Genomic DNA, 25,257 nt, shown 5'->3' with positions numbered 1-25,257 from the left:
GCAAAGGATGGGACTATGATAAAGGTCATGTCCCTTTGGGAGGCTTCCACACCAGAGTTGCATTCACTGAATAAAACACCAGATGAAATCCTACACCCCACAGCAGTTTAAACCTTTGTCTGATGTGACTGAGTGGCTTTTTTTTTTTTGATAAAACTCAAGAAACTTCTTTTATCAAGGTTCCTGGCATGAATAAGCAGCAATTGCATTAGCTACACCTCTGGCTACACCTTTAGCTCAAGAAGGCAATGAAAGGACACAAGTCAAATGCAGACTAGAAATCTCCTTCACATCTCTGCTCCAGCCAGAGGCCTGTAATCACCAGATCACTACCACAGCAGCAATCTGAGCTACCAGCAGCTGGAAAAGCCATTTGGGCAGGTGTGGCATGTATCACAACTGGCATGAGCCTCCAGAGGGGCCATGAAGCAGTTGAGACACACTGCACCCTGATTAGTTTGTTTAAATTCCCCTTTAGCTCACACTGTAGCTATGAACCAACTCCCTGCTTCTCCTGCACAAACCCAAAGGGAGGTGAGATGCACCGAACCATCCTGGCAGCATGTCATGGTCATCAGTGAAAGGACAGATGGTAAATGAGGGATGTAAAAGGAGGGAGCACAGGAAGATGAAATGTGAAAAAAAGTCTCTACAGCAACTTTGCTTTGGGGTGTAACACCCTCAGGACTGAAAGAAGCACTCCATTACTGCAGCTCAGCCTGCGTCTGTTTTCTCTCTGGAACCAGCTGCTATGCTGGCACTGCACATCAGTGCCAGATGAGGCTGTCTGAGTGCTGGGGATGCTTAAGTAACCATGTTAAGCTGTTTCAACAGATTAGCTAATACAGTAAAAATAGTAAAATTTTACCAAAAATAGTAGGTATATATGAAGCACCATGATATTATGCCACATCCTTTGAAAAAGGAATGCAATTTTTTCAACTCAAATGAACTGTGCAATTCCAAGAGAAATGTAGTACCTGGATCATGAAGATAAAATAACACTTCTGTTCCTAGTGAAGTAAAATAGATGTGACAACAGAAACATCTTTTTCTGTTGCCGTTTGCCATGTGATGAAAGGCACAGTACTTTATAGTCCTACACTCTAGGACTAAAGTGTCTTATGATAGAGAGTAAAGCAATCTCCCTAAAGAGCAGCTCTTCTGTCCAGTTCTTCCTGGCAGGTTGGCCAGGATCAAGTTCAGGAACATTCATCTAGCAGTTATGTGTGGGACATACAGATGAAAGGCATTAGTACAATCTTGTAAAAGACCTGTATCTTGAAAATTTGTGATACTCACAAAATGTCCTTAATACTGGAGTGTGCAGTGGGGAAAAGGCCTATCAAGTTTACAGTCTTCACATGCCATAAATCAAACCAAATTTAAACCAGGAAATCCAGTCACCCTAGCCCAGGCTGGAAATCCTATCAAGGTCTATTGCATTTCTGGCAATTGGACAAGGGTGTTTCCAGCTCCCTTTTCTAACATGAAATACCTCTGTCTCTTCTGAGGCAAACAGGATAACTCATTGGACTCCTGAGTCCAATACATCCACTTTCAGTATTTGCTATTATTTTATGAGGCAAGGTCCAGAGAAAGACCACTTATCCATAGGCCAACTTTTGTTAGATGACATTTCATTCCTTACAGGCCCTGATAACAATAAGACTGCCCAGCGCTGTAATGGATTATTTTCTAGGTGTCCCTGGAACTAAAGAAGCCATTAGAGAGACCAGAGTAGACTAGAGTTCTGCTGATCCATCACTTTAGCTTGTGAAATTCAACTGAGAAACCTCTGCCATAGGTTATGTGTGCAGGCTTGTTCTTGAAGACCAAGGAGCCCCTTAGGGTCAGAAAGCTTTCAGCCCCCCCAAAAGTGTTAGGTGATTTGTGGTTTGGGCAGCATTTGGCCAGGTGTTTTCCTTGGATGTATGTGCAAATCTGCAGAGAATTTGTTGCTTCTCAGTGCACCTTCAGACTGTCTTAAAGGCTCCTGAAACCCCAAGAAGGCTGAGCTCTGTCACAGACCCAGGTTTAGGGGCACAGTCAACTGCTGTCTAACCTCTTAAGCAAAGAGCAGTTTGATGAAACAGCATTTTCTTGAGTGAGGGAGGTGAACATGGGGAAAGGACCCAGTAGCCATTGGAGATGTAAAATTAAAATGAATTTTGGTCATTTTAATAAATATATACCAAGGAAATTTCACTTTACTACAACAACACATTAGTATACAAGCATCTAGTATTTAAGCTTAAAACATCAAGCGTTTATCAAATATTGGAAAAGAGCAGACATTACTAGACTATCTGGGTATAACACAAGAAAAATCAGGTTTTTTAAAAAATTGGTCCTTGTGGACAAACGTCTAAGTGATGATCCTACTCATACACTGTATGAATGAGATCTATATTTAATATTATTATTATTAATAAAAAAAGCTTCTGTCTTGGAGAAATCAGGTGGGACTTAGACTTCCTTTATTTGTCTCTCTTCACAATGATAACCCTTACAAACTTATCAGTTTAAACTCACCTGACCTCATAAAGGTTATCATTGATTTACATCCTGCTCTCTTTGTGGTCACTTTGGCTCTGACAAAAGACCATGCAGTTTGCAACCGTGGCTGTGGGGTGCACACACTTCCCAGAATAACCATGGCCCAGGACTCAGGCTGAACCCATGAAACCCAGAGCAGGAGGTCTCAGATCCAGAGACCTGGCTAACTCCAGTGCCAAGCCTGGGGCAGCCCAGGGCAGTGTCCTCCCAGGGACCCTCATGTCCTCTGCTGAGCTGGCTGTTCCCCCAGCACAGAGATTGTTTCCACTCTTTGGACAAGAAGCAAGCGGACATGTCACTTGAGTGCACGATGCTGTGGGAACAGGCAGCTATTTATGAGTCAGCTGTGGCTTGGTGTGGCTATTTTGCTGAGCACATCCTGCCAGTTGTTATAGGGACTGTGGGAACTAATTAATTTGGTGGATCTAAGATTCACTCTCAGTCCAATCCCAACTCATGTCTTCTGGGCATTTTAAACAGCACACTTTTGCAAACCGTCTACCTAGGGAGGACTAAATGTTATACTCAGCCACTGAAATCTCAGCTCATTTCTCCAAAATTTTCCTTTATAAAATTAATCCCTTACATTCATACAGATAAAACCGTGTTTATCATCACATTATTAATTAACATTGTGCTTCTTGCCTTCTTTTCTTATCTTTTTTTTTAAATCAATGGCAAAAGTCATAGAAAACTCCCGCATGCTTCTGCAATCTAAAAGAGAGAAATTATGCAAAACAGAATAAAGTATAAAACATGCCACTGGTTCATGAACTTCATTATACGAAGAAGGAAAAAAAAGAGCCCCAGCAACAGACAGTTGCCATAGAAACACTCAAGCATCGAATGCTTGTTTACAAGAGACATCTCTCTATTGTTTCTTAAATCCCTTCCTAAGGATGGCAAATCAAAAAGCAATTGAGCATCAAAAAGGAAGAACAGAGATGTTTGAATAGGAAGTTGAACTCAGTACTTCAAAGGTTAAAGGTTTCTAATAATATTGATCCACCCTGTGGGGTTTTTTTTAAATCTCTGTTTAGGTTAAATCCCTGCTGTATCATCGATTCATACTTAATTTTCACGCTGGCAAAAATTAAGACAAAAAGTAAGGCACCAAAAAAAAACCTGCCCTGTATAACAAGCCTCATTAGTTATTACAGCCAAAGTGAAAACATGCAAGTATTTGTGCTGCATGTTTGATTAAGATCCCATAAACAGGTTATTTCTTTACACTATGTCCTATTTTGTCAGTTGAACAAGATGCTGAATCCAGGAATTCAAGAGTATCAGTACAAAACATAAGGATGGTTTATTCCCAGTCCACGAAGACAGTCCTTTGTCAGAATGAACACTGATTTACAAGGAGCATATCATCCTTGCTGGTAGCATCAATTTGTTTACCAGACTTCTAATTCCTTGGTAAACATAATGGAGGTTCTTCTTAATTAATGGCAGACTTCTTGGGGGCGGGGATATATAAAACGATATGTTTTCCCCATCTGGCTGATTGGCATTTTCAGTAACGAGAGCTACACCATAGCTTTACAGACTACAGCGCTCAGCAGTAACGCAACTGCATCCTTTATGAAGTCACCATATTTATAAATAGCCCACTGATGCAGATCACAGAGCCACTTTACGCAATCTGCTCTCCAGTCATTTAGAACTACATGTCATGTTTGTGGCATGGTTGTACCATTTGTAGAAAACTATAAAAAATCCATTCAAAATAAAAATTTGATAGATAAAGAACGTGCTGTGCATGCTTCAACAGAGCAAGAAAGATGCCTCATATTTTACTTCCTTTGTTGCAGCACATTTTATTACTTGGTAAAGATTCCTTTTTCCTTAAGGATTTTTTCCAAGATTCACTTATGTTGCTCTTGTCATTACATCCAGTCTCAAAATAGTCATAAAATTTGCCTCTACATTCGAGAGCATGGGTGCCTCTTACAGGTTCACAGTTTAGCGGAACGCTCTCTTGCTCAGGTTCATTACCTCCTTTCTCGTCATTAAATTTTGCCTTTTCCTGATTACTGTGAGACCTGCCATTAGTGATGAATATTTCATTAGCAGGTATCTGGTCATCACTTCTGTAAGACGGTGCACTGCCAATGTCATAATCCACCTGCTGGGAACAGCTTGGCAAAGAAATAGGGGGGGAGGAGGAGGGAGAGGAGGAGGAGGAGGAAGAGGAGGAAGTATTTTCTGTACTAGCATTAACAGAGTAGGGTAGATTTAAATAGTGACTGCCACATTCTTGATAGAAGCAGCACATGTGGAGCTTCTCATGCTCCTCCTTTGCCATCCGAAGGCGTTTTCTGTAAGGACAGTCCTGAGGCACAAACCACTCTTGTGGAGAGGTGCCACTGAAGGAGCAGGCAGAGAAGCACCAGTTGTTCTGCATTATGATCTCTCCATGAATTCTCTTCATCAGATTGTTGATGAGGACAGATCTTCGCAGGTAGACTTCAGGATCATCAATGAACTTCAGCTTTTCCAAAGACATGTAAAGAATATGGGCCCGCTCCTCAAACACGGAGATTGTCTGAAAATGCAAAAGACACAAGATATGGAACTGAAGGCAATCGGTTTTGTTCCAGGCAAGGAGAAAGACAATGAAGCAAATTATTCCCTCTTTGTCACTACTTTACTATTCTCTTTCTGAGACACCTAGAGCTGGCTTTTCATTTTGGACACAGGCTGGGGACCTGATTTTTCTTGGTCACAGCAGTCATTCAGGTTCAGTAAGTAGCTGAGCATTATATCACAAAGGCAATTCCAAGGCACAAATCCAGGGTGGGAGAGTAAAACCCAGATAAGCACATCTGGCTCTTCAATTACATTTGGGGTTAGAACATAAAATTGTTGTGCAGTTTTGCTCCAGTTATGTCTGGGGGCTTTTTGTTGCAAATGGACCCAATTCCATCATTGCCTGTGGGGCTTTTACACAGCTCTGAAGCCAAGCGAGGGTCCCTCCTGCAGCATCAAGGTTTGCAAGACGCAGCCAGCAGCCACTGCCTCACGCAGCAAGTGTTGGAGCATTTCATCTGCTGCCAGTGGAAGAGGCCCTCCAGGCAGGAGGTCTCCATTTGCCAGGCTTTTTTACACTGCTCTTGTGTACAAAGGGCATGCAAGGAGGGAGGCAGGGTGAAACCCATCTCAAAGATCACAGCATCTGGAGAGCAGCTGTTGGCCTGCACACTGCACCCTGTGCTCTACAGCACCGGTGGGAACACAGACAGGCAGGGACAAGGTCAGGAAACGAAGAGAGGCTAGGAATTTGCAGAAATCCTGGCTCGACGCCCACAGATTAGTTCTCCCTTCCATGGTCCTTCCAGGACTGCCTTTCTCAGCACTGGCAGCATGAGCAGGTTACTGCCCCTGGGAGGCCCCAGATTCTGCGTTGTAATCGCTACCCTGGGAATCAAAATAAGAGAGGGGGCAATGCATGCTACTGTAAGCACTAATAACTAATTTTCATTTTTAGTAAGAATTTAGTTTGTGTAGGAGGAGAACAGCACAGCACAAAGAGAGACTGCTCTAAATCCCCCCCATCTGTGGCTTGATCATTCTTCCCTTTCCCACATGGTTACAGCATTTTTGCAGAGTGGAAGTCGTAGCTATGAGGACTAAAAGAGCTTAAAGCACAGCTGCTTTTCACATCCATTCAGCTCTCCTCAGCCCTCTGGCTCTTTCCACAGCCTGGTCATGTCTGCGGGGCTTAGAAGCAGTACAGTTCCTCATAAAAACAAAAATTGGTCGTAATTTCATGCAAGTTCACAGCTGAAGCTCTTCGTTAGAGAGAGTAGTTTTCTATAATAAATAACTAATTTTAAATTATATTAAGTCTATAGGTTAATTTGCGTCCTTTATACCTGCTGCAGCAACAGTCAGTGAAGCCATAAAAGCCTGGAGCAAACTAGTAAGCCTTGAACTAAGATTCTCCTGGAGATACGTCCTGGAGGGACACCAGTAGGAACAAGCTGTCAAAGGCTTTCTACTACACGTTTGCCTACAGCCCTCTGGAGAGTGGCTCTGGGCCCTACAATCATACCCTCTATGGGACAAGTAATCTCAGCATATAACTCTTTACTGGGCAGAGGAGGTATAAATGTGTAAGAAATTCAAAGAAACCTCCCTCCACCAGAGCCTCGTGCTGCAAAGGAGAAAATGTATTTGGGCCAAACAAAAGAAATTGGTGGCACAGGGTTTCTGACATGATACACCTCTACAAGAGCAAAAAACCATGGCTGGGTCTAGCTTACCAATACCTCTTAGAACTGCTTTTTGTTGCTGTTAGAAAGGGGTAAGAAACTGTTCTTCCTCCTCTTTGCAAGGAAATTAATCACTGATACAAAAATCCAATAATCTAGTAAAAAACCCCAAACTGTCTGAAATTGGAGAGTGATGTAACATGTGTGAGACATGCTCACTAACCAGAGGCCATTTCTCAACACCCTTACTGCTGTGTATTCACGGCTCTGGCAGCAGACTGGACACCTTCTGAAATTAACAGTGGGGCAGTTTTTCACCTTCCCAGTCTAGGTACCTATTGCCAGACCCAATTCTATTTGTAGCCTTCAGATACTCTAAGGTCTTTGAGAACTGAGCTCAGCACTGCTGCTCACTTCTCTGCAGAAATCCCTCCTCTATCACCAACAGAACGTGGGTAGCACTGGGCCACCATGGCCCAGATACAATTCAACAAGGTCAGGATGGTGTCTCAAGGCATGAGCTATCCTTAAGCACTTCACCCTAGGTGTTCAGTTCCATAAAGAACTGAGCCCTTAATGAAGAGGAGCATAAAATCTCTCACAAAAAAAGTTAGATCTCAATTTATGTATTCATTAGCCTGGGAAGCATTTGTTTTAAGCCCTCCCTTGAAAACTTTCATTAAAAAAATATTCTTTCATTTACTAATCAGTTCGAGTTATTAGCTTTTCAATAAACAGGATTAAATACTGAAGGACCTTGCACTCGCTTTTCAAGTCACTTTGCATTTCTAGAGCATCTGTAACCTGTGTGGGTTACATGGAACCTCTATTTTCTCCCCTGGAAGAAAAGTTTTGAATGAGTGGGGAATCTTTTACTTATGTTCTTCCTTTCTGCTGTTCCAGAGCTGTTTCTGAAAGCATGACATAAACTAGCTAAGAACAAAACAGTCTGGAAAAAGTTTTTCTCATAATTTCCATTTACAGTTGTTATAAATGAAGAAACGCCTTTGCTTCTTAAGCAATTTGATGACAATACAACAATAAATGTGAAGAAGTGACAACTATTTGTTTCTGAGCAAACAGCTAGATCATTCTCCTAATTTCAGCAGAGTATTTCAGCCTTCTGGAAATGGGTCAATTGAGTGCTACCAAGAATCTGAAACTCAGAGTAAAAATAATGACTCTTAGAAAACATACTTTATGTGTACAGCTGCTGAGTGGTGGATGAAAATCCTCTTCTTCCACATATTTCCTTTTAAAGTATGTGATCTTGGATGTTGTTACAGGATTTGAAATTCCCCTGTAATGTGATCCTGTGGGTAATAAATCAGATATGACAAATGACATGCGGTTTGCCGGAGGTTCTCCAAACAAAATACTTTTCATTTCCCTTCGCGCTACAGGAGAACTCCACCGCATATTTTCGCATCTATTGGAAGCGACCAGAAATAAACCCTCTCCTGACTTACACACCGCCCGCCAGCCGCCCGGGGACCGATGTGACGGGCAGCGCGGGGAGCCAGGGCCGCCGCAGGGCGCTCGGCTGCCGGAGAACTTTGCACCTCCATCGCTCCGCGGATGCCGGTGCGACGGCGCCCAGCGGACCCCGCGCACCTGCGGCCCCGCTCGCCCGCGGGAGCCCCCCCGCCCTCCGCCACCGCGCTTCCCTCCGCGGACAGACCCTCGTCCCCTCGGCGGCCGCCCCGTTCGCCCCGCGGCGGAGGGGCGCGGTGCCTACCTGCGGCGGGGGCCCCGGGGGCCGCGGGGGCCGCGGCCGGGGGGGTGGCGGGGCCGGGGCGGCCGCAGCAGGGCGGCTCCCAGAGGGCGCGGTAGGCGGCGAGGTCGGCGGCTCCCTCGGGGGCGATGGGGCGGCCCAGCCGCTGCATGGGCAGCACCAGGGTCATCGCGGGCGCCGGCACCTGGAAGCGAAGCAGCGCCGTGAGCGCCCGCCGCCCCGTCACCTGCCCCCCGCCCCGCGGCGTCCCGCCCCCCGCGCCCCCAGCAGCCAGACCTCTGCGTACACGTATATTAAAAACATACGCATATCGATCTCACAGAGACACAGATTTTCTTTTCCCCCTTCTAGTGGCAGGAAAAGGAAAGCGGAGCCCTCTCCCACAAAGGGCGCGGGGTCCCCAGCCCCGGGAGTTGGTGCGCGTTCACCCCACGCCACCCGCGGCCCCGCTCCCCCTCCCCCGCCGCCCCGGCAGCGCTCACACACCGGCACGGATCCGCTCACTGGCTTCCCATTTGCTCCCGGCGGTGCTGGCACGGCGCGCTCGGCACCGGCGGGGGTGCGAGTCTGCCTGTCTGGGTGCGTGTGTCTGCGGTGCGTGTGTGCGGTGGGATGTGCGTGTATGTGTGTGTGTGTGAGAGAGAGCGCGCCCAGCAGTCCGGGATCGCGTTCCTTTCTTCTTTCTTCCCTCCCAAACGACACAGACAGCGGAGTCTTAGGTAGTTGTTTCCACTAGCCCCGATCGGACTGAACTGGATCTGCCTCCAGTCAAAACACTGCGAGACTAAGACAGAAAATTGGCTCCGGTTTCACGCCGTGAGTTGCGGTCCCACCGGAGCCAAGCACAACATCGGCGGAGCGGACGGAATATTAAGCAGGAGCGGGGACTCCGGGGCCAGCTCCGGGCTGCGAGCTGCCTCCTGCCGCGCCAGCGGGCGGGAGGGGAGGGGAGGAGAGGGGGAAGGCGGCAAACTTTCTGCGAGGGGCGAGGGATGAGTTCATCATAGTCACCTACTTCTTGGCAGAGGAGCGCGGAACAATGCGCCCAGACACGGCCCGGCTCCTCCCTCTCCTTCCTCCTCCTCTCTCTAAGAAAGCGGGATGTAGTTTCTGCTCTGCGCAGCCCTCCCGGAGGAAGACGAGGACCCGAATAGGCGGCAGGAAGGAGGGGCCGCAGGTGGGCAGGTGGAATTTCAGCAATTGTTTGTGTTAGCAGCGGAGCGCTCTCGAACAAGAGGAAAAAATAAACCGCAGCAGAACAGGGAGGAAAAATAAATCCTTCACATCTGCCAGTTGTTTTCTTAAATCCTGGAAGAACGCACAAGGCTGCTGTTCGTTTAAGAAACGGCTTCCAGCGTGCACTGTCCGTCTCGGATGCATGCGTGTATGGGTCTGCCCTGCCTCCTCCCCGGGGCAAAAATGGGAGGTGAAGGGACAGTCAGCTGAGTTCCCGAGCAGCTCGCCCGAGTAAAGGCCACGAGACTTCACTGCAATCGGACTGACAGCTGCCTAAACCCCTTCCTCAGAGTCAGTTAACTGCTAAAGCACTGTATACAGCCCTCATTTTCTTACAGTAGCCCCTTAATGCCATCTTGCTTTTCCTGGGCCAAGAAGCAATACTGAGAATGGCAAGCCACTGGACTGGCCCACTGGAAGTTATTCTTGACACAGACAGGCAATAGATATTATTTATTCCCCACACCTTTTGTTACCAGCTGAGTACCAAACCACTGAAGGAGTGGTCAGAACAAGTGGGTCAGTCTGCTGACCTAAATGGCAGGACAAAAAATGGCCCAAGCAGCAGCTAAAAAGTCATATATTTTGTGTCTGAAAAGATGATGCCATCATTAGAAAGCACCAATGGACTCTTCTCATTAATCTGCACTGAGGAATCATTCACAGGAACACATCAATCTCCCCACCCTGGCATGGAGTCAACACTCAGTGTTTGTGCTGAGAGAATAAAGGTTGGAAGAAACTCACTGCTGCTTTGGGAAAGTCAGGATTTCTTTGCTTGTAACGTATTCAGCATCTCTTGTGGACTTTTTTTTAATGAGAACCAGAGATTTCAGCTATGCATCTTTTTCTTACCATATTTCATCACAAATAGGTCTTGCTATGCTCAAACAGAAACACACAGGAAGGAAGGAAGGAAGCATTGGGATGCCTTCTGCACAGTGCTGCTAATTTATCTTGAAAAACCAAGTTCTCTGGACAGCCAGAAAAGTAAATTAACTGCTTCTGCTATTTACAACATGCAAAATGAATAGAGGCAGGCCAGTTTGCTTTCATAAACAGCTACTGTCCGTGCACATTCTACATGTTTCTGAACTGTATAAAACCAAGCCATAAATAACAGAGCTTCCCTGGGAGAAAAAAAAACAAACAACCACCAGAAAACCAAAGCCCCAAACCAAGCTTTTAGGTCTCAGCATGTGTTACAAAGCTTTACAGGTGGCACTCAGCTACAAAATAGGTCCCATTTTGTAGTAGAGGAATTGCTTCAGCACACAGAAGCTGAGAACCAGTCTTTTAAAAGAACTCGTGACTCTGGGCATGCTATTTGTTCCCCTTGGATGTTCAGAAGCACTGATTTCCAGCTGCTGCAAATGAGTGGGAAGAGAGCTGCAAGCACTCAGCACATGGGAAAAGTCAGTCTCCTTGAAGGTAAAGTTGGACACAGCAGAACGGTAAGCTGGTGCTTACTGAAAAAGCACTGCCGGACGTAACTCCACAAAGACCTCTGGCATTGCTCCTGAAGAGCCAGCCTACTGTTTTTCCCCATTAAGGGTGGCAAAATCGACTCCTGAGTATCATGCCAGAAGTCACACAGCAAATCAGTGTCAGAGACAGAAATAGAACCAGATCTCATCGTCCTCCAGCCGTAAGCCCAACCCATTTATATTACATTATCTTATGCAATGGAGGGATTTCATCCAAAATCCCCTTCATTTCAATGAGACTTTGCAGAACAGCACATACATTGTTACATTTCCATTAGCGCCTCTGGAAATAAAGGATGAAAGATGTACATTTTAGCATACAATACATTTACTATACAAAATTACAGCAAAAGGTTGACACTTAGGGCTGGATTCAATTTTGAAAAATCCATTTGGGAGCCTTGTGTGGGTTTCAGTGGCATGGAAGCCAGGCAGAGTATTTTATTGAACCCAGTCCTCCATCCTTAGGCTACCACAATTTTTCCATTTTGTCAGCCAAATGCTTGCAGTGGGAGGACACCCCGAGGCATCTACAGCAGCCTGAAGGTTAAAATGTCGAACTTTTTCCGTATTCAGTTTCACACAGTAAGACTACTATACATTGCTACGCTACTCCATTTGCTGGGGTTTTCACTCCCTATTCCTCCAGAGCCATTATGATGTTAATGAGAGAACTGTAATGATGCCATTCACATTATAACAAGCCTGATGCCGATGTTAGAGAAAGGGCCTTTTTATACAGTTCCAGAATGCTTCTAAAAACCCAAACTTAAATATAAAATGCCCATGACTATAAAGCTGTAGGTCTCACCAAGACCAATAAAAACAAGGGAATAGACAAGATGGCTATTCCTTGTTTGACTCCTGGGTTTGCACCCAAGTACTGCGGCGGTTACAGTCTTTATCGTGTATCGTGGAGCGTTTCCATTGCATAACAACATGACTTGGGGAGAGAATAGCAGTTCTTAGCTGTACTATACCATTGTTAACATCTGGATTGCCGTGCTTAGAAAACAAAATTGCCATCGTTTTGATAGCTGTTACCTCTCTGGCGCTACAGAAAATTTACAATGCAGAAGCAATCAGGAATCTCACTGTACGCAGGCTGTGCAGACCCACCGTCTATGAAAGCAACTGACAGCTGGCGAGAGGAAGGGGAAAGGCACAATCACAAACCCAGACTGAGACACCTCCCTGAAAAACAAAAGCCCCCAGCTGCATCACCTGTGAACAATTTCAGGCTAACCGCATTGTAAACTATCTACTCGTTATGGTTGATGCAACGAAGTTTGCTATCACCAACTTAGCTGAGGGAGGCAGGGCATCCTGTGGACAAGAGCATCATGGAAGAGGGCATAAAGGCTCCCCCGGGAGCAGCAGAGAAAGGCATGAGGATGCCAGCACTACTGGCAAAGAGCAGAGCCATGCTATAGAGACAATGGTAGAGTGATGACAGCTACAGCGGAACTGTGACAACCTCACATGTGAAAATAAAAGACTAGATGGAAGCAAATAAGGAGGAAAGGCAGGAGGTGGCTTGGCTCTGACCACAGCAGCGGATAGGGAAGAGGATGTTGGGAGCTTGTGTTTAAATAGATCAAACTGGCTGATATGTCACAGGTTCAAGGAGGAGGAGGTTACAGAGATGGGAGATAATGAGGGCCTTGATTAAAAATTTTATTGTCTGGATAAATACGCATGGAGTTGTAGTAACGCTATGAATGAAGCAGTGGAAACACTGGGGACACTGAATCACAGCACACTGGGGCAGCCCAGTCACTGTAAATGAAAGCAAAGGATCAGAGACGATCCTGGCACTCAGGGTGCTCAGGAGGCAAGGTGAGCAGTAAGGCTGCAAGAAGTGAAAAAGCCTCACCTCTAGAATGGGCCATGCTGAATTTAAATTGAAAATTGGACTTCCAAGAGACAGACAATGGTTGGGGAGCAGACAAGGAGATTTTTTTCTTTCTCTTGTTGATATAAAATAGCTGAGGGGAACTGCACTTGCCAGTGCAGGGCAGTCCCTGGTCTGCGGTGAGGGATGTGCTGAACACAAGCCAGAGACAGCAGGGAGGTGGCAGAGGGAAGAGGGGAATGAGGACAGGTGGCAGCAAGAGAGTGTGAGCCCCAGGCAATGATGATTCTCTGTTTCTTCTTCATCTGTGCCTCCTACCAGAAAGGTATATAACACCATCTAACAGAAGCATGACACAAGGGAGAAATGAAAGGGTTAAGGCTGGCTGAAATAACTAGACTGGTAGAACAACAGGTCGGTGTGCCAACAGGGTCAATTCAGCTTTTCATCCTTTGGAGGTATAGATAAACTATAGACCTGCCAAGTCTAGTGTTTTTCCCTGTATTTCTTGGCCCTTACTTCAGGGAATTTCAAGGAATCCACTGTTTCTTTCTTTTGCTTTCTCCCCCCGCCCTTCCCCCCCCCCCCCCCCCCGCCTTCTTTTTCTAGACCAGGACTTACTATATGGTGGAAAAGGAATTAACATGAAATAAGAAATTGATTTCTGTGTCAAGATATAGCCCTTCTATGGAAGTGTTTCAAAGGTATTGTCACTTAACTTCTACCCTAATTTAGATTATACAGATTCTCAAGTGTCTCTTTCTCAAGATAGAATTCTGAGAAAATATTTCTCTTATTTTCCTAATTCCCACATGGTAATCCTTTTTCTTTACTTACTTTTCAGTTGAATCCTTCCCAGAAACACTTTATGGAGTTACTGTGGACCAGTATGCTGGGATTCAGTGAAAAAAAAAAAAAAAGAAAATGTTCTTTAAATCCTTAACAATTGTGCTTTATCCTGCTTCTGGTTTCTATGAATCAAAACTAGAAGAGGTTTCTTTACTGATAGAAAAGATGTTTCGCCTTCTATTTCTTTGTAGGTATATGTCACCTATCAGAACTCTTGATAGCGAATATGCAATGAACTTTTAAATGGTAGCTCTAATAGCTAAAGTTTGCACCAGAATTTATGCAAATATATAAAAATACAAGAAAAATTGCTTGCCTTTTTTTTTTTTCCACAGGCCTCTGGCAGGTAAGAGAACAGGTGCCATCAAGTTTACTGCAGCCATCTCCCAAAAGGCTGCTTTGCCTGCCTGGTCTGGGAGAACAATAAAGCCCCATGGTATTCATTTCAGTAAGCATAAATATTTTTTCCAGTGTTCTTAGCCAAAATGTCTCATGTGCTCTCTGCCTCCACCCCGCTGGTGGCTGCGTGGCCCTGCTCGATATACAAAGCCCGTCCAGGATCCACTTAGCTCAGTGGGAGTTTAGTTTGCAGAATGCTTCAGCATCCTGAGGGCAAAAGGTGCTCCTATCGCTGCAGATTGCAACCGACAGTATTTCAGATTAGTTAACCTTTGTGACGGGTTTTGACACTGAGTAAGTGCTCGGTGTTGTTAATGGAACTGAAGTCAGAGGGAAAAAGGAGTACTGGCAGTCAGGCGGGGCTGAGAAAAAGCAAACCCTGCTGTTACATAAGACTTCCCAAATCACCAGGCAGTTCTCATCACTTGTTCTGTAAGAGAGGTACCAATTAAAACCGATTCCCCACTTAACTTTCACTCCGGTGCAGCAGCACATGCATGTCACTAGCACCGTAAATGAGATGGTTTATGGAGTTACTTATGTTGCCTTCTTCACTTTTTGTCTGCTGAAGGAAGTAAACAAAACAAACACAAAACTGTTTTGGAACAAAGAATGAGTTGTCTCCCACTTTGCTGTGTGCTACTTTCCACGAAGAATGAGAGCTATTATTATTCTTTTACAAGTTTCCTTCTAAGGGAAATAAACACCAAAGGTAGGATTCCAAGGAAATGACTCACAAATACTGGCAACAGGCTCCGAAAATTGGATCCAGTCCTTGCAAAAGCCTTTAGCAGAATACTAAACCCTCTTATTGCAAAATAAACTTTTCCCAGATGAACTGCACATCAGCTCCGTGTGTGTGTGTGTGTGTGTGTGTGTGTGTGTGTGTGTGTGTGTGTGTGTGTTAGGACTCGGAGACAGGAACAGAACCCACTTCGCATGTCTCCCCTTCTTCCCTCTGGGGCACCGCTGCTGATGCCATTTTTAGCTGGAAGCTGGAAATCTTTAATAACCGACTGAGTCATCCCTGCGAGAGGGAGGGAAAGGGATGTGCCTCACCTTGCCGAGCAGCGTGCTGCCTGCCGGCCGTCCCCACCCGCAGAGACCCCCGGCAGAGCTGGGCCGGGCAGGCGATCAGCTACAAGCCGATCTACAAGAACTGGCAGGAACCTTTACCGCACAGCTGTAAAAATGAAGGGCAGAGTGGAGAAGGGATTTTTTTTTTCCCCAGTCCCTTGACATTGCATCGAATTTAGCAGGCAAGATCAGCCTCTAATAAACTGTTTTCAGTCACCGAGTTAGCCTTTCAGATGCACAGAAGGTAACCATGCACCGTGACTCATATTTTATTTCTTAATCAGGAATCCCAGGAACCGGGAATGCAGACATTGAAAAATCAGACAGCTGAGCAAAATCAGTGCGGCAGGATTACCATCTGCAAACAGAACAATCTACTTTGCATATTTATTTCTCAGCTGTTTGAAATTTTGAATCATAAATGCATATTCTGTATCACTTGTAATGCATATACTCTAAATCACTTGTGCTCTCTCATGTTTGGGGGATTTGTTTGTTTGTTTTGTTTTTGGTGATGTAAATCTGGTTAGACAAGAGCGACAAAAATTGCAAACCTTACACAGAGTTCCTTTGTCGCTTGGTTCTACTTAGACAAGCCTTTTAAATGAAAGAAGCTGGTCTCCTTATTCATTTCCTTTGCAAATTCCTATTTAACCACTCCAAATCGAGATGAAACAAATGGGGATGCTGGTCCAGAGTCAGATTTTTTTTCACTAAGTCCCTTTACAGTGTGCCTGAAAGCAACTGGCAGCCAAGTACCTACTTAAGACTCTAAAGGTTGCATTAGTGGAAGTTTTGTGTCTGATTCAAGGTCTCCAGCACTGCCAGGTAGTTTCTAAAGCCTGTAATTCACTAAGTGTCCAACAGACACAGCTTCCAACAGGACCTCTAAGTAAGGAATGATGTTTATATAGGCTGTCTGAGACAGCTGAATTGTGCTGAACTCCAGCCATCGCTTAACCAGTTATAACCAGCTGTCAGGGCTGGGAAGGAAACCAGGATAATAAACCAGTGTGGTGTCGCCTTCCCGAATCTGCTGGCAGGGTGGCACAGCAGGCTGGGAGGTAGGAGCTCCTCAAACTCCACCTCACTGCAGTGGTAATGGGTGAATTTTAATATTCATAATAGCATGGCTGCTCATTTTAGTGACAGGAAGGAGGGGTCAGCTGGAAAGTGGCAGCTGCTGTGGGGAAGGAGATGCATAGGGATAAAACCAAGCGTGGGATAAAAAACATTCAGAGATCCACAAGTCAAAACCCACTGTAATCACTTTGGCTACACCCTTTCTCAGCCTCTTGTGGCGCTCAGCTTTTCCTGCTTTCCGGAATCCTTCTGAAGCAGCCAGAGCAGCCGCAGCCACACGAGGCCGACCAGGAGCTGATCATGCTCAAGCACCACTGCCTCTCCCCCCCCACTGTTCTGCAAAACCTGGACAAGGGAAAACAGCCCTGCCCCACTGCCTGGGTTGAGGCATTCGCAGGAAGCACCTCCTGAGGGAGAGATCCAGGGAATCACTCTCACGCATTTTGTAAAGGTTAGGAAGAATAAGTTTCAGTATGGGATAAAGGTCTCCCAGGCACAAGAATGTGGCATGACTCCAGTGCGGAGCTTGGGAAGGAAAGAGAATGGGGAGAGCCCACCATTCTGCGGGACATGGGGGGTTGATTTAAAAACATGTTTAAAAATGTTTCCTTTCCATAATAAATACTCGCAATGCACAAAAAATGCCTTAGAAAGAGAGAAATGTCTAAATAATAAAAATATTATAAAATTATGATACCAGTGCTGTGGAGTATCCATTTTTAATGCATGATGTAGCTCATGAGGCAACAGGGCAGCACACATGCCCTGTAACCAGTAGGAGACACTTTTGGCAGGGATGTATTAGTCATTCCCCTCTGTGCTCCAGCAACATCTCTGCAGAGAGGCTTTCTGGGGTAACATCACAAGCTACAGTGTTAAGAGGGCATACCATATTTTGATGCAGAACTTATATTTGGCAGATATATATTTTTTGAGAATTTCAGCATTCAGTCAATTCTTACTTACATGAGACTTTGCCCATTCATTTCTCAGTCTCCTTGCCCATGTCCCTGCTTTCAGACATCAACATTTATGATCTGTAAGAGCAAGCAAATAAAAAACAAATGATCAATTTTACCAAAATTTAAAATGCTTTATGTTTCAATTTAAAATGCAGACCCTAAAATACTAAGTTTTAAAAAAAATTAAATAAAGTTTTCATTTTAAGTCCAGTCTATTGATTTAATAGCTAAGGGGAAAATATTCTCTAAATATTTATATCACATAAAATAATTATGCAACCACTGTCCTTGGACTGCTAATATTCTGCTAAGATCTGCATTCAATTATTTAGCTGGTGCTCCAGAAAGTGATTATTCCTTTTTCTTGAACAGTAGCTTTCAAAGGCTTGAAGTTGTTCTGAGCATTAGTTTTCAATTAGAGAACTGTTTTGAGGTGTGTGTCCTCATGGAGGGTGGGACTTGCAGCTCTCTGATCCACACAAGTGGCTCTTCCTCTAGCACGGGCAGTTGGTCTTTGTTAACACTTCATTTTTCAGGAGTACTTTTACTGCCATGAGCAGGGATTGTTTATAAAGGCAGTGCAGACCAGTGTGGATGACATTCCCAGGGACTGGGAAGGACCATGCGTCCTGGCAGAGTCTCCTGTGCGTGTTCCTGAGAGGAGGTGCAGATCAGGGGGTGCGTGGAGCAGGGGAACACAGAGGTGTACTCCAGCTAGAGCAACACAGCTCCCTGCAGGAAATTGTCCCCTCCTCTACACAGGCAAAAGGAATGCAGGTAACAAAATGCTGGGCCCCACACTGATGAAGATTTACTTTGCTCTGTCACAGACATGGGTAGTCTCCAACACCCAGAAAGGAAGACAGTGTTACGTGTGGGAGGGACAGCATTTTAAGAGCAGAATCTGGTGCACTGCTAATTACCCAAAGTCATTCCTGCTTGCCTGCTCCAAAACTTCCTCACAGCTACTGCACAGCTGTGTCAACCCTCTTGTTTATCCATATGGTATGTCCTGGACTATGTCTAAGCTCCAGGGACTGGGGAGATGCCTGAATTAAGTCTTGTGAAGTTTTCTAACGGGTATGAGTAATGGCTGGGGACAGGCAATTGCTTTAGTTTAAACAAACCTGTGCAGCAATACTCATGGTTTCAATGAAATACACTATCCTCCAAATTAAAAAAAAAAAAAAAAAAAAAAACAACAGAAAAAAGAATATATGGAAAAGCACTTGGGTATTCCTTTATATTTTCGAGGTTTGTGCAGCATATTGACACTCACTGTGCGTTCCACATCCACTTTCATCTTCATCTCCAGCAGCAACAGCAATGACACTGTATATCCAACTCTTCTGAAGCATGCACTCTGGAATGGAATAGTGACTTTTTTGCTAAAAGGAGAGAGATTTTTAAAATTCACTATCAGTTCATCCATCAAACCACCAAGAAAAATTGAATAATGATCAGCATGAGTTCAATTATTCAGTTGAATCATTTTTGTCATTGCAATGAAATTGCAATATGAACTCTAAAATAAAATTTAGATCTCATGTTAAATCTCTGAAGTATTTTTTAGCTCCAGCTTAGCTGCTGTTCCATGATAATGAATCAAAGATTCATTTCCTTCCCATGTCTACTTCTACTTGACACATTCCTGTTCACAATCCCCCTCAGTTACATATGCTCTCTGCTTTTCACAAAAGGAGGAAAAGACTTTCTTCTCTCTGCTTCCAAGGAGCAGACGGTGCCAGCCCAGCTCCCATTGAACCATTCCTCAAGCTCACCTCCCTCCATGAATAGTTTCACTGAGCGCAGTGGCACTGCTCAGCCTGAATAAAGCTGGCACAACCTGGCCTCAGGAAGAAAGATCCCATCAGTCCAAAGACAAAAACAAGCTTGAAGCAATGGCACAGGGTACAGCTCTGAGAGGCACCAGCCCAACTTGGGGACAGACAGAAGCAAGGTGCCAAGTTTCTGGTACAGCCTGGGACAAGTTTGCACAAAGTTACCAGAGATTATGCAGAACTCTGAGGGAGATTCACTGGCAACAGTCTGCTCGAGCAATTTATTATTATGAGCTTGGGAAATACATCCTAGTTGTCTTCAATAGGAATATATCACAACCTCTGAAGGATGTATCATCTTAAAAAAGAAATCCCAACAGCTAAAAATCTGGGTGCTGGGAAATGTACCATTCAATTACAAAGCAAATTATATGGGTCTCCTGTGTGTGGTTCTGCTCTCAAAAAGCGTCAGCAGCTTCCTACTACTTTACAACCATGAGAGCCATTCCTTTACTTAGAGAAGCACACAGTAAATCCAAAATAAAAGGTTCTTAAGAAAAATATCTCAGCAGCAATACCTAATCTGAGGGGCACAAAAGGAGTTAACAGCCAGCAGAGCATAGCCAGCGGTTGAGAAATAAATTGGTAGGAAAAGTTATTCTGGGAGACAGAGTGGGCCACAGTAAGTTAAACCATAAACTATGTTTGTTGTCTGAAATTATTCCAAAAGCAAAATTATTTCACGAGAGGATAATAATCCAAACCAAAAATCAAATATAAAAGCAAGAATAATACTTCATTGGATTCCAAGTCCATGTCATCTTGAAGGAATTAACTACTTGCCCAGGTTTTGCTGTCTATTTGTTTCTAAGTATAGAGACTGGAGAGGAAAGCATTAGGGGAATGCAGGGAATCTCAGGCAGGACACTAAAATTGAGTTATTTATTCAGTTTACATACTGTGTATGTTTTTAAACAAAGTTGATTTAACCTCCCAAACTCTAATCCGGGTAATACAGCACACATATTGTGTTTCAAAGTATGCTTGTGCAGAGAAATTACTCACTTTAATAGAAGCCCAATGTTAAATACATAAATTTTGATGCAGATTTGGGAATTGGGGTTCACTCTCAGGCCCATTATACTCTGCAGCCTAACTCTGATTGACCTGGTATCACTTTAGCCATTCCACACATACAGGTGTAAATGTGATAATGTTTAATAATTCCAGAGTACCTGGAGATACTGGTATGCGAGGTCCTTCTTTGTCAGAGTGCTAGGAACTGCTCTTCCACTGAGATAAAAATCAAAAGTAAATGCATAGTTAAAGAAGGAACAAACCACTATCTCTGCTAGTTGATCAAGAATGTAGCTTTAACAGGTAGCATTGCAAGACCTAAATGAATTGATTTGATCTTTACTCATTCTCCTCAATGCAAGTGACTGAGCTAATTACCTATCACTGCTGATTTTGGAGGCTGTCCTGATGCAAGGCTGCATAATGCATCAGCTTTTCAAATCCCATATTGAAGGATTTAAACACCCATATAAATTTTGACTTGCCTTTTTTTTTAATCTCTGAAGTAAATACCTTCATGTGCAGTTTAGAGGCTGATGCTTTTAAAGTGACTTCTATGATTCAGCTGATAAAGTATCACGCACTAAAGGTGGTTTAAAATAACAAAATGCAATCCCCTCTGTGCATACAGTAATTTACATTTGGGCTTCAGCTGGCTAACACAACTCTTTTCACCTGGAGAGCTTCAAAAGCAAACCATTCTAGTATCTGCAAAGCATCAATTTCCCCTCATCTTTAGGCTGCCAAGGACTTCTGCAGTCATGCTTCTTTTCCCAACTATTAAGTATATTTAGGAAGAAATATATATAAGAAATCCAAAAGAATTTATGGATATGGAAATATCTGTCTATGGAAAGCAGCAAGTCTGGAGACTTTCCTCTTGTCCAGCCTATCTGAAGAGCTTAATAAGTTTGTTTGAAATTATTTTGCAAAATCAGCAAGATTCTTGATACTAAAAAGGGAAAAAACCCTCAACTTAGCTGAATGTAATGTAAGTCAATTCCATTTAGTTAAGGATTTCTTTACTTGCTTAGTGGCTATTGCCCAGTACTGATGTAAGGGCTATTACTAAAATACATGAGTCAGCTAATCCTCCTACAGGTCAACACGTTGAGATCTTAGTTGGTAAGAAAATGGTCCTGGTGTTTCAGGAGGTGGCATATTTTTTTCAATGCCCCAGCTTGATTACAGGCAGCAGAGTATTTCTGGAGGCAAACAAGCATCTTCTGCCCCATGCAGAAGACAAGAAACCATGATCTCAATTGTTTGTATTCATTAAAATCCTCTAACACATTTCCTAACAGTAGGTTCTTCATCCCTAAGGCTTTGGCCAAATTCCAACTCAATTACTGTCTACCTGAAAATTCTTACATTAAATTAGGATTGATGTTTTTGTCTCCTCCCTTAAACTGGTGAGCAGCAGGGGCTTGAACTGTGAAGAGCTTTCTAGGCTTCATCTTCAAAGTGGTTTATTTCAGGGTTGCATTAGGAACATCAGTACACTCACTTGACACAGGACTATATACCAAAATTAGTATCTGTTAAATGTCCCAACATGCACTTACAAAAGGACAGTAATTAAAGTGAAAAGCACAACTCCACATTGGACCCAGAAAATAAACCAGAAAAGATCATGTGAAATAACTTGCTGAGAAATCCACTGACAATTGGAGTTAGTGGATACAAGTGAAGGATGAAGATCTTAACTGCAGACTACCACGATGTGTTAACATCTTCTCAGATCCACCCCCCACATAAACGACAACACTTCTACTTTTGTACAAGGCAGAAATGTTTGTCATCCAGTGGTTGCATAGACTATAAATTCATTGAATCATTTTACAGCTTTTGTTCTTTTGATTGCAGCATTTGCTAGAGACGCTTAATTTGGTTTGTCCAGAATGACAATGAACAGTTTAAGTGTATTCTGTACTTCAGGCTGATGATACAGTAGATCTTACGCCTCATGTCTGCTTCTGAGAAAGCTTCCAGTGAAATATTACATATAATTAGAGAGGGTAGGATATGCACTCAGAGAACAATTCCTTGAAACATTTCTGGCAGGGAAAGGCTTGCCTAAGGGCAAATCGCCCCATTCCACAGAAAAGCCAAGAAGGACAGAGAGGAGCAGATCTGTGTGGGAGATGTGCAGCGGTTTGGGTACCAGCATCCTTGGATATTTACAGGTTGTCTGGAAACACCTGCTTCCAAATTCCCTTCAGCAATTGCTCTTTCTCAGCTTCCTTGTGGTGCAGATGCTACCACGTGGTCATGCACAACCACCCTTCCTCTCAAAGGGTTCCCTGGGTTCCAAGTACCAGGAGTGGCAATCCTTCTACAGGGACTCTTGTGTCAGGTAACAAGGGCAACCTCTGACCTTGAAGGGGGTCCTGCTGTAGGACAAGTGATCTGGGGTGGAAAATGAAAAAAAAAACAAAACAAAACAAAGAAGGAACGTTGTTGGTTGTTTAGGGGAAGCCTCAAAATAATATCCACTGTATTAAAAGGGAAGAATTTTAAATTATTACATTACTATACAATTTTAATTGATTTTTTTAAAGGATGCATTATACCAGAACCAAGTAGTGATTTCTGTCCTATCAAAATGACTCTTTGGTGTTTCAAAAGTTTTAGATTCATTTCTGCCTGCACCTATGGACTTCAGTTCTAACAACTGTTAAAAGATTTTTTTCAAAATAAGAAGTGATTGGTTAGATTCTAATAGGGAACAGTCAGCAATGTAAAATGCCTACGTTCCAAACAGCTTTCTCAGGTAGTGATTTCAGTGTCATATTTAGCTGAGCTAAGCGTGGATTGCCAGGGAATTGCCAACTCCAGCTGTGCACTTGCACTCCCCTCCCTCCACTGGCACTCATTTAGGTTCCAATTCAGTCACACTAGGGAACTGATCCCACTGAAAACTTAAAAAAAGAGAAATCTTAGGCTTTATCCTGATCCTTCAGTGACGCTTGCTGATAGCAAGAATCACTGAAGGACTGCATAACTAAGGTATTCAGCATAGACATTTGGCATGTTTAAGCAGAAGCAGAAAAGCATTCATCTGAATATAATACCACATGTAGCAGTTTCTATGTAGTAATGCTTTACAGAGTATTTCAACAAAAGAAAAGATGTGCATCAGTTTTACTGATGAATTTGATAGTATGGCAGGTCATTTAATGCCTGGATATATCAACAGCATGGGAGAAACAGGCTCCCCAGAGAAGTGGTCACAGCACCAAGCCTGACAGAGCTCAAGAAGCATTTGGACAATACTCCAAGGCACATAGTGTGACCCTTGGGGATGATCCTGTGCAGGCCTAAGAGCTGGACTCAATGATCCTGATGGGTCTCCTCCAACTCAGCATATTCTGTGATTCTGTGAAAATGGGAATTTTGGCAATGAAAATAAGGGCCACATAAATCTCCTGGCTACAAAGCCAGTCTGCATCAAACATCCCAGTGCCCAGGCCCATGCTCAGACCAACAAACACCATCACACCCTTGCTTTGCTTTATGAACAGGTATGCTCAGGAGTCTGGAAACAGCCCAATTTTCATTTCCCAACCAATGGTGCTACTTCACAATGGATGGTGGAGCTGTGGGTGAAGGTAGTTTGTATTCCCTGGCAAGCCTTGTGTGAAGAAGTTCAGTTAAAAGCCCCTGGGCCTGGAAATCAGGAGCCACACAGACTGACTCTATCCAAGCTGCCAGCTTGGCTGTACTTGTAACAGATGGCAAAGGCTGAGTGGTTAATGCCATTACTTGGCCTACTGGCCTGGCCTGGGTGCTTCTGAGTGTTTTATATAGTCTCAGGAAACTGCAGCAAGCCTGTGTGATGATCTGCCACTGAGGCTTACTAAGATCTAGCTACATATTCATGACCTTTAGCCTAGCTGACTGATTTGGAGCTGTTTGAAACAGCTGATTATATGGCTTTTCTTTTCCTGCGTTGTTTGGTGGGTTTTTTTGGTTTTTTGTATGTTTGTTTGTTTTTTAATATAAATATGAATGAATTCTACATTCTGCATTTTCCTGATTTCCTAAGAATGCCAGACGTTTTCTGGTGAAGGTATTAATAAGCAAATGCTTGTGTGACTGACATTTTAGTCTATTGGAACTTTAGGTCTCTGCACACAGTAGTGCTGTGATATCATGGGAAATGTGTTCTTAACTCCAGCAGACAAATGGAGTACAAATCTAGTCTCTTTTGGCATGTTTAAGCCTGCTCCTTTTCTGAACTGCTGAACCATGCAACAAGAACTGATATGAAAGGATAGAAATTTAGATTTGATTACTGACCGATTATTATCTTTTATACTCATTCATTACATTTATAAAGCTCATTTACAAAGCCTGGTATTCTGAATTTCTGTTTACAGAAAATAAACTTTCATTGTAAACTATCTTCATTGCAGTTCTTGAAACCAGGAATGAAAGATAATTTAAAGTTTTCTTATTTCACAGTAGAAAAATTAAAAGCAGAATGTAAGTTTTGCATAATGCAATGAAATAATATGAAAAGCTACAAGGGGAAATTTTATTCTGCCTCTAAAATATACATATTAGTTCAACATGATCTTACACAATTTGACAAGAGGATTTTCATTATTAATAAGATGAAATGTAAGGCTTCTAATTAAGTGGAAAACAAACCAGTGTAAACTACACTCAGAACACACAAACCTATTAGGTTTTAAATTTAATAATAAATCATTTATCTAAAGCCCAGCTGATTTGTTTCATGATCTTATTTCATAAGAGTTTATTTAATTTCTGCATTTTTTTATTCCTTCTATTCTTACTGTTCTTAATGTTGATACAACAGTAAATTTGGTTTTTTGAATCCCCGTGTTCAAAAGTAGCTACTTTAAATGATTAGCAGGTAACAAAATGCCTTAGCAATGGTCTAATTCATAATTTACGAGTAAAATGAAATG

General features: G+C 43.5%; 1 protein-coding gene across 2 annotated transcripts; it reads right to left on the bottom strand.

Moving 5' to 3' along the window:
- Positions 1 to 2,154: 2,154 nt before the first annotated feature.
- On the bottom strand, positions 2,155 to 18,810 carry SERTAD4 (SERTA domain containing 4). Of its 2 annotated transcripts, XM_071577860.1 has the most exons (6): positions 18,739 to 18,810; positions 17,464 to 17,534; positions 13,927 to 13,981; positions 8,515 to 8,695; positions 7,974 to 8,089; positions 2,155 to 5,107 (listed from the first exon to the last, which is right to left on the bottom strand). In XM_071577860.1, exons 4-6 carry the CDS (start codon positions 8,678 to 8,680, stop codon positions 4,349 to 4,351), a joined length of 1,041 nt encoding a protein of 346 aa, XP_071433961.1. In that variant the 5' UTR covers positions 8,681 to 8,695; positions 13,927 to 13,981; positions 17,464 to 17,534; positions 18,739 to 18,810; the 3' UTR covers positions 2,155 to 4,348. The 2 variants fall into 2 exon arrangements, with proteins under 2 accessions (XP_071433961.1, XP_071433951.1); XM_071577850.1 differs by lacking the exons at positions 13,927 to 13,981; positions 17,464 to 17,534; positions 18,739 to 18,810 and adding an exon at positions 8,998 to 9,079.
- Between the last annotated feature and the right edge of the window lie 6,447 nt (positions 18,811 to 25,257).

The sequence above is a fragment of the Pithys albifrons genome, chromosome 2 (genome assembly GCF_047495875.1).
Source record: "Pithys albifrons albifrons isolate INPA30051 chromosome 2, PitAlb_v1, whole genome shotgun sequence".
NCBI lineage: Eukaryota > Metazoa > Chordata > Aves > Passeriformes > Thamnophilidae > Pithys > Pithys albifrons.
The sequence above is the reverse complement of the archived record's forward strand: the minus strand, read 5'-3'. Positions and strand labels throughout refer to the sequence as shown.

What these genes read in the sequence shown, in the direction of transcription:
- SERTAD4 (XM_071577860.1), bottom strand. Translation starts at nt 8,680, where the DNA reads ATGACCCTGGTGCTGCCCATGCAGCGGCTGGGCCGCCCCATCGCCCCC. An exon ending in CCCCGGGGCCCCCGCCGCAG is followed by an intron (nt 8,090 to 8,514) that starts GTAGGCACCGCG and finishes TATTACCCACAG; the next exon opens with GATCACATTACAGGGGAATT. An exon ending in TCAGCAGCTGTACACATAAA is followed by an intron (nt 5,108 to 7,973) that starts GTATGTTTTCTA and finishes TTGCATTTTCAG; the next exon opens with ACAATCTCCGTGTTTGAGGA.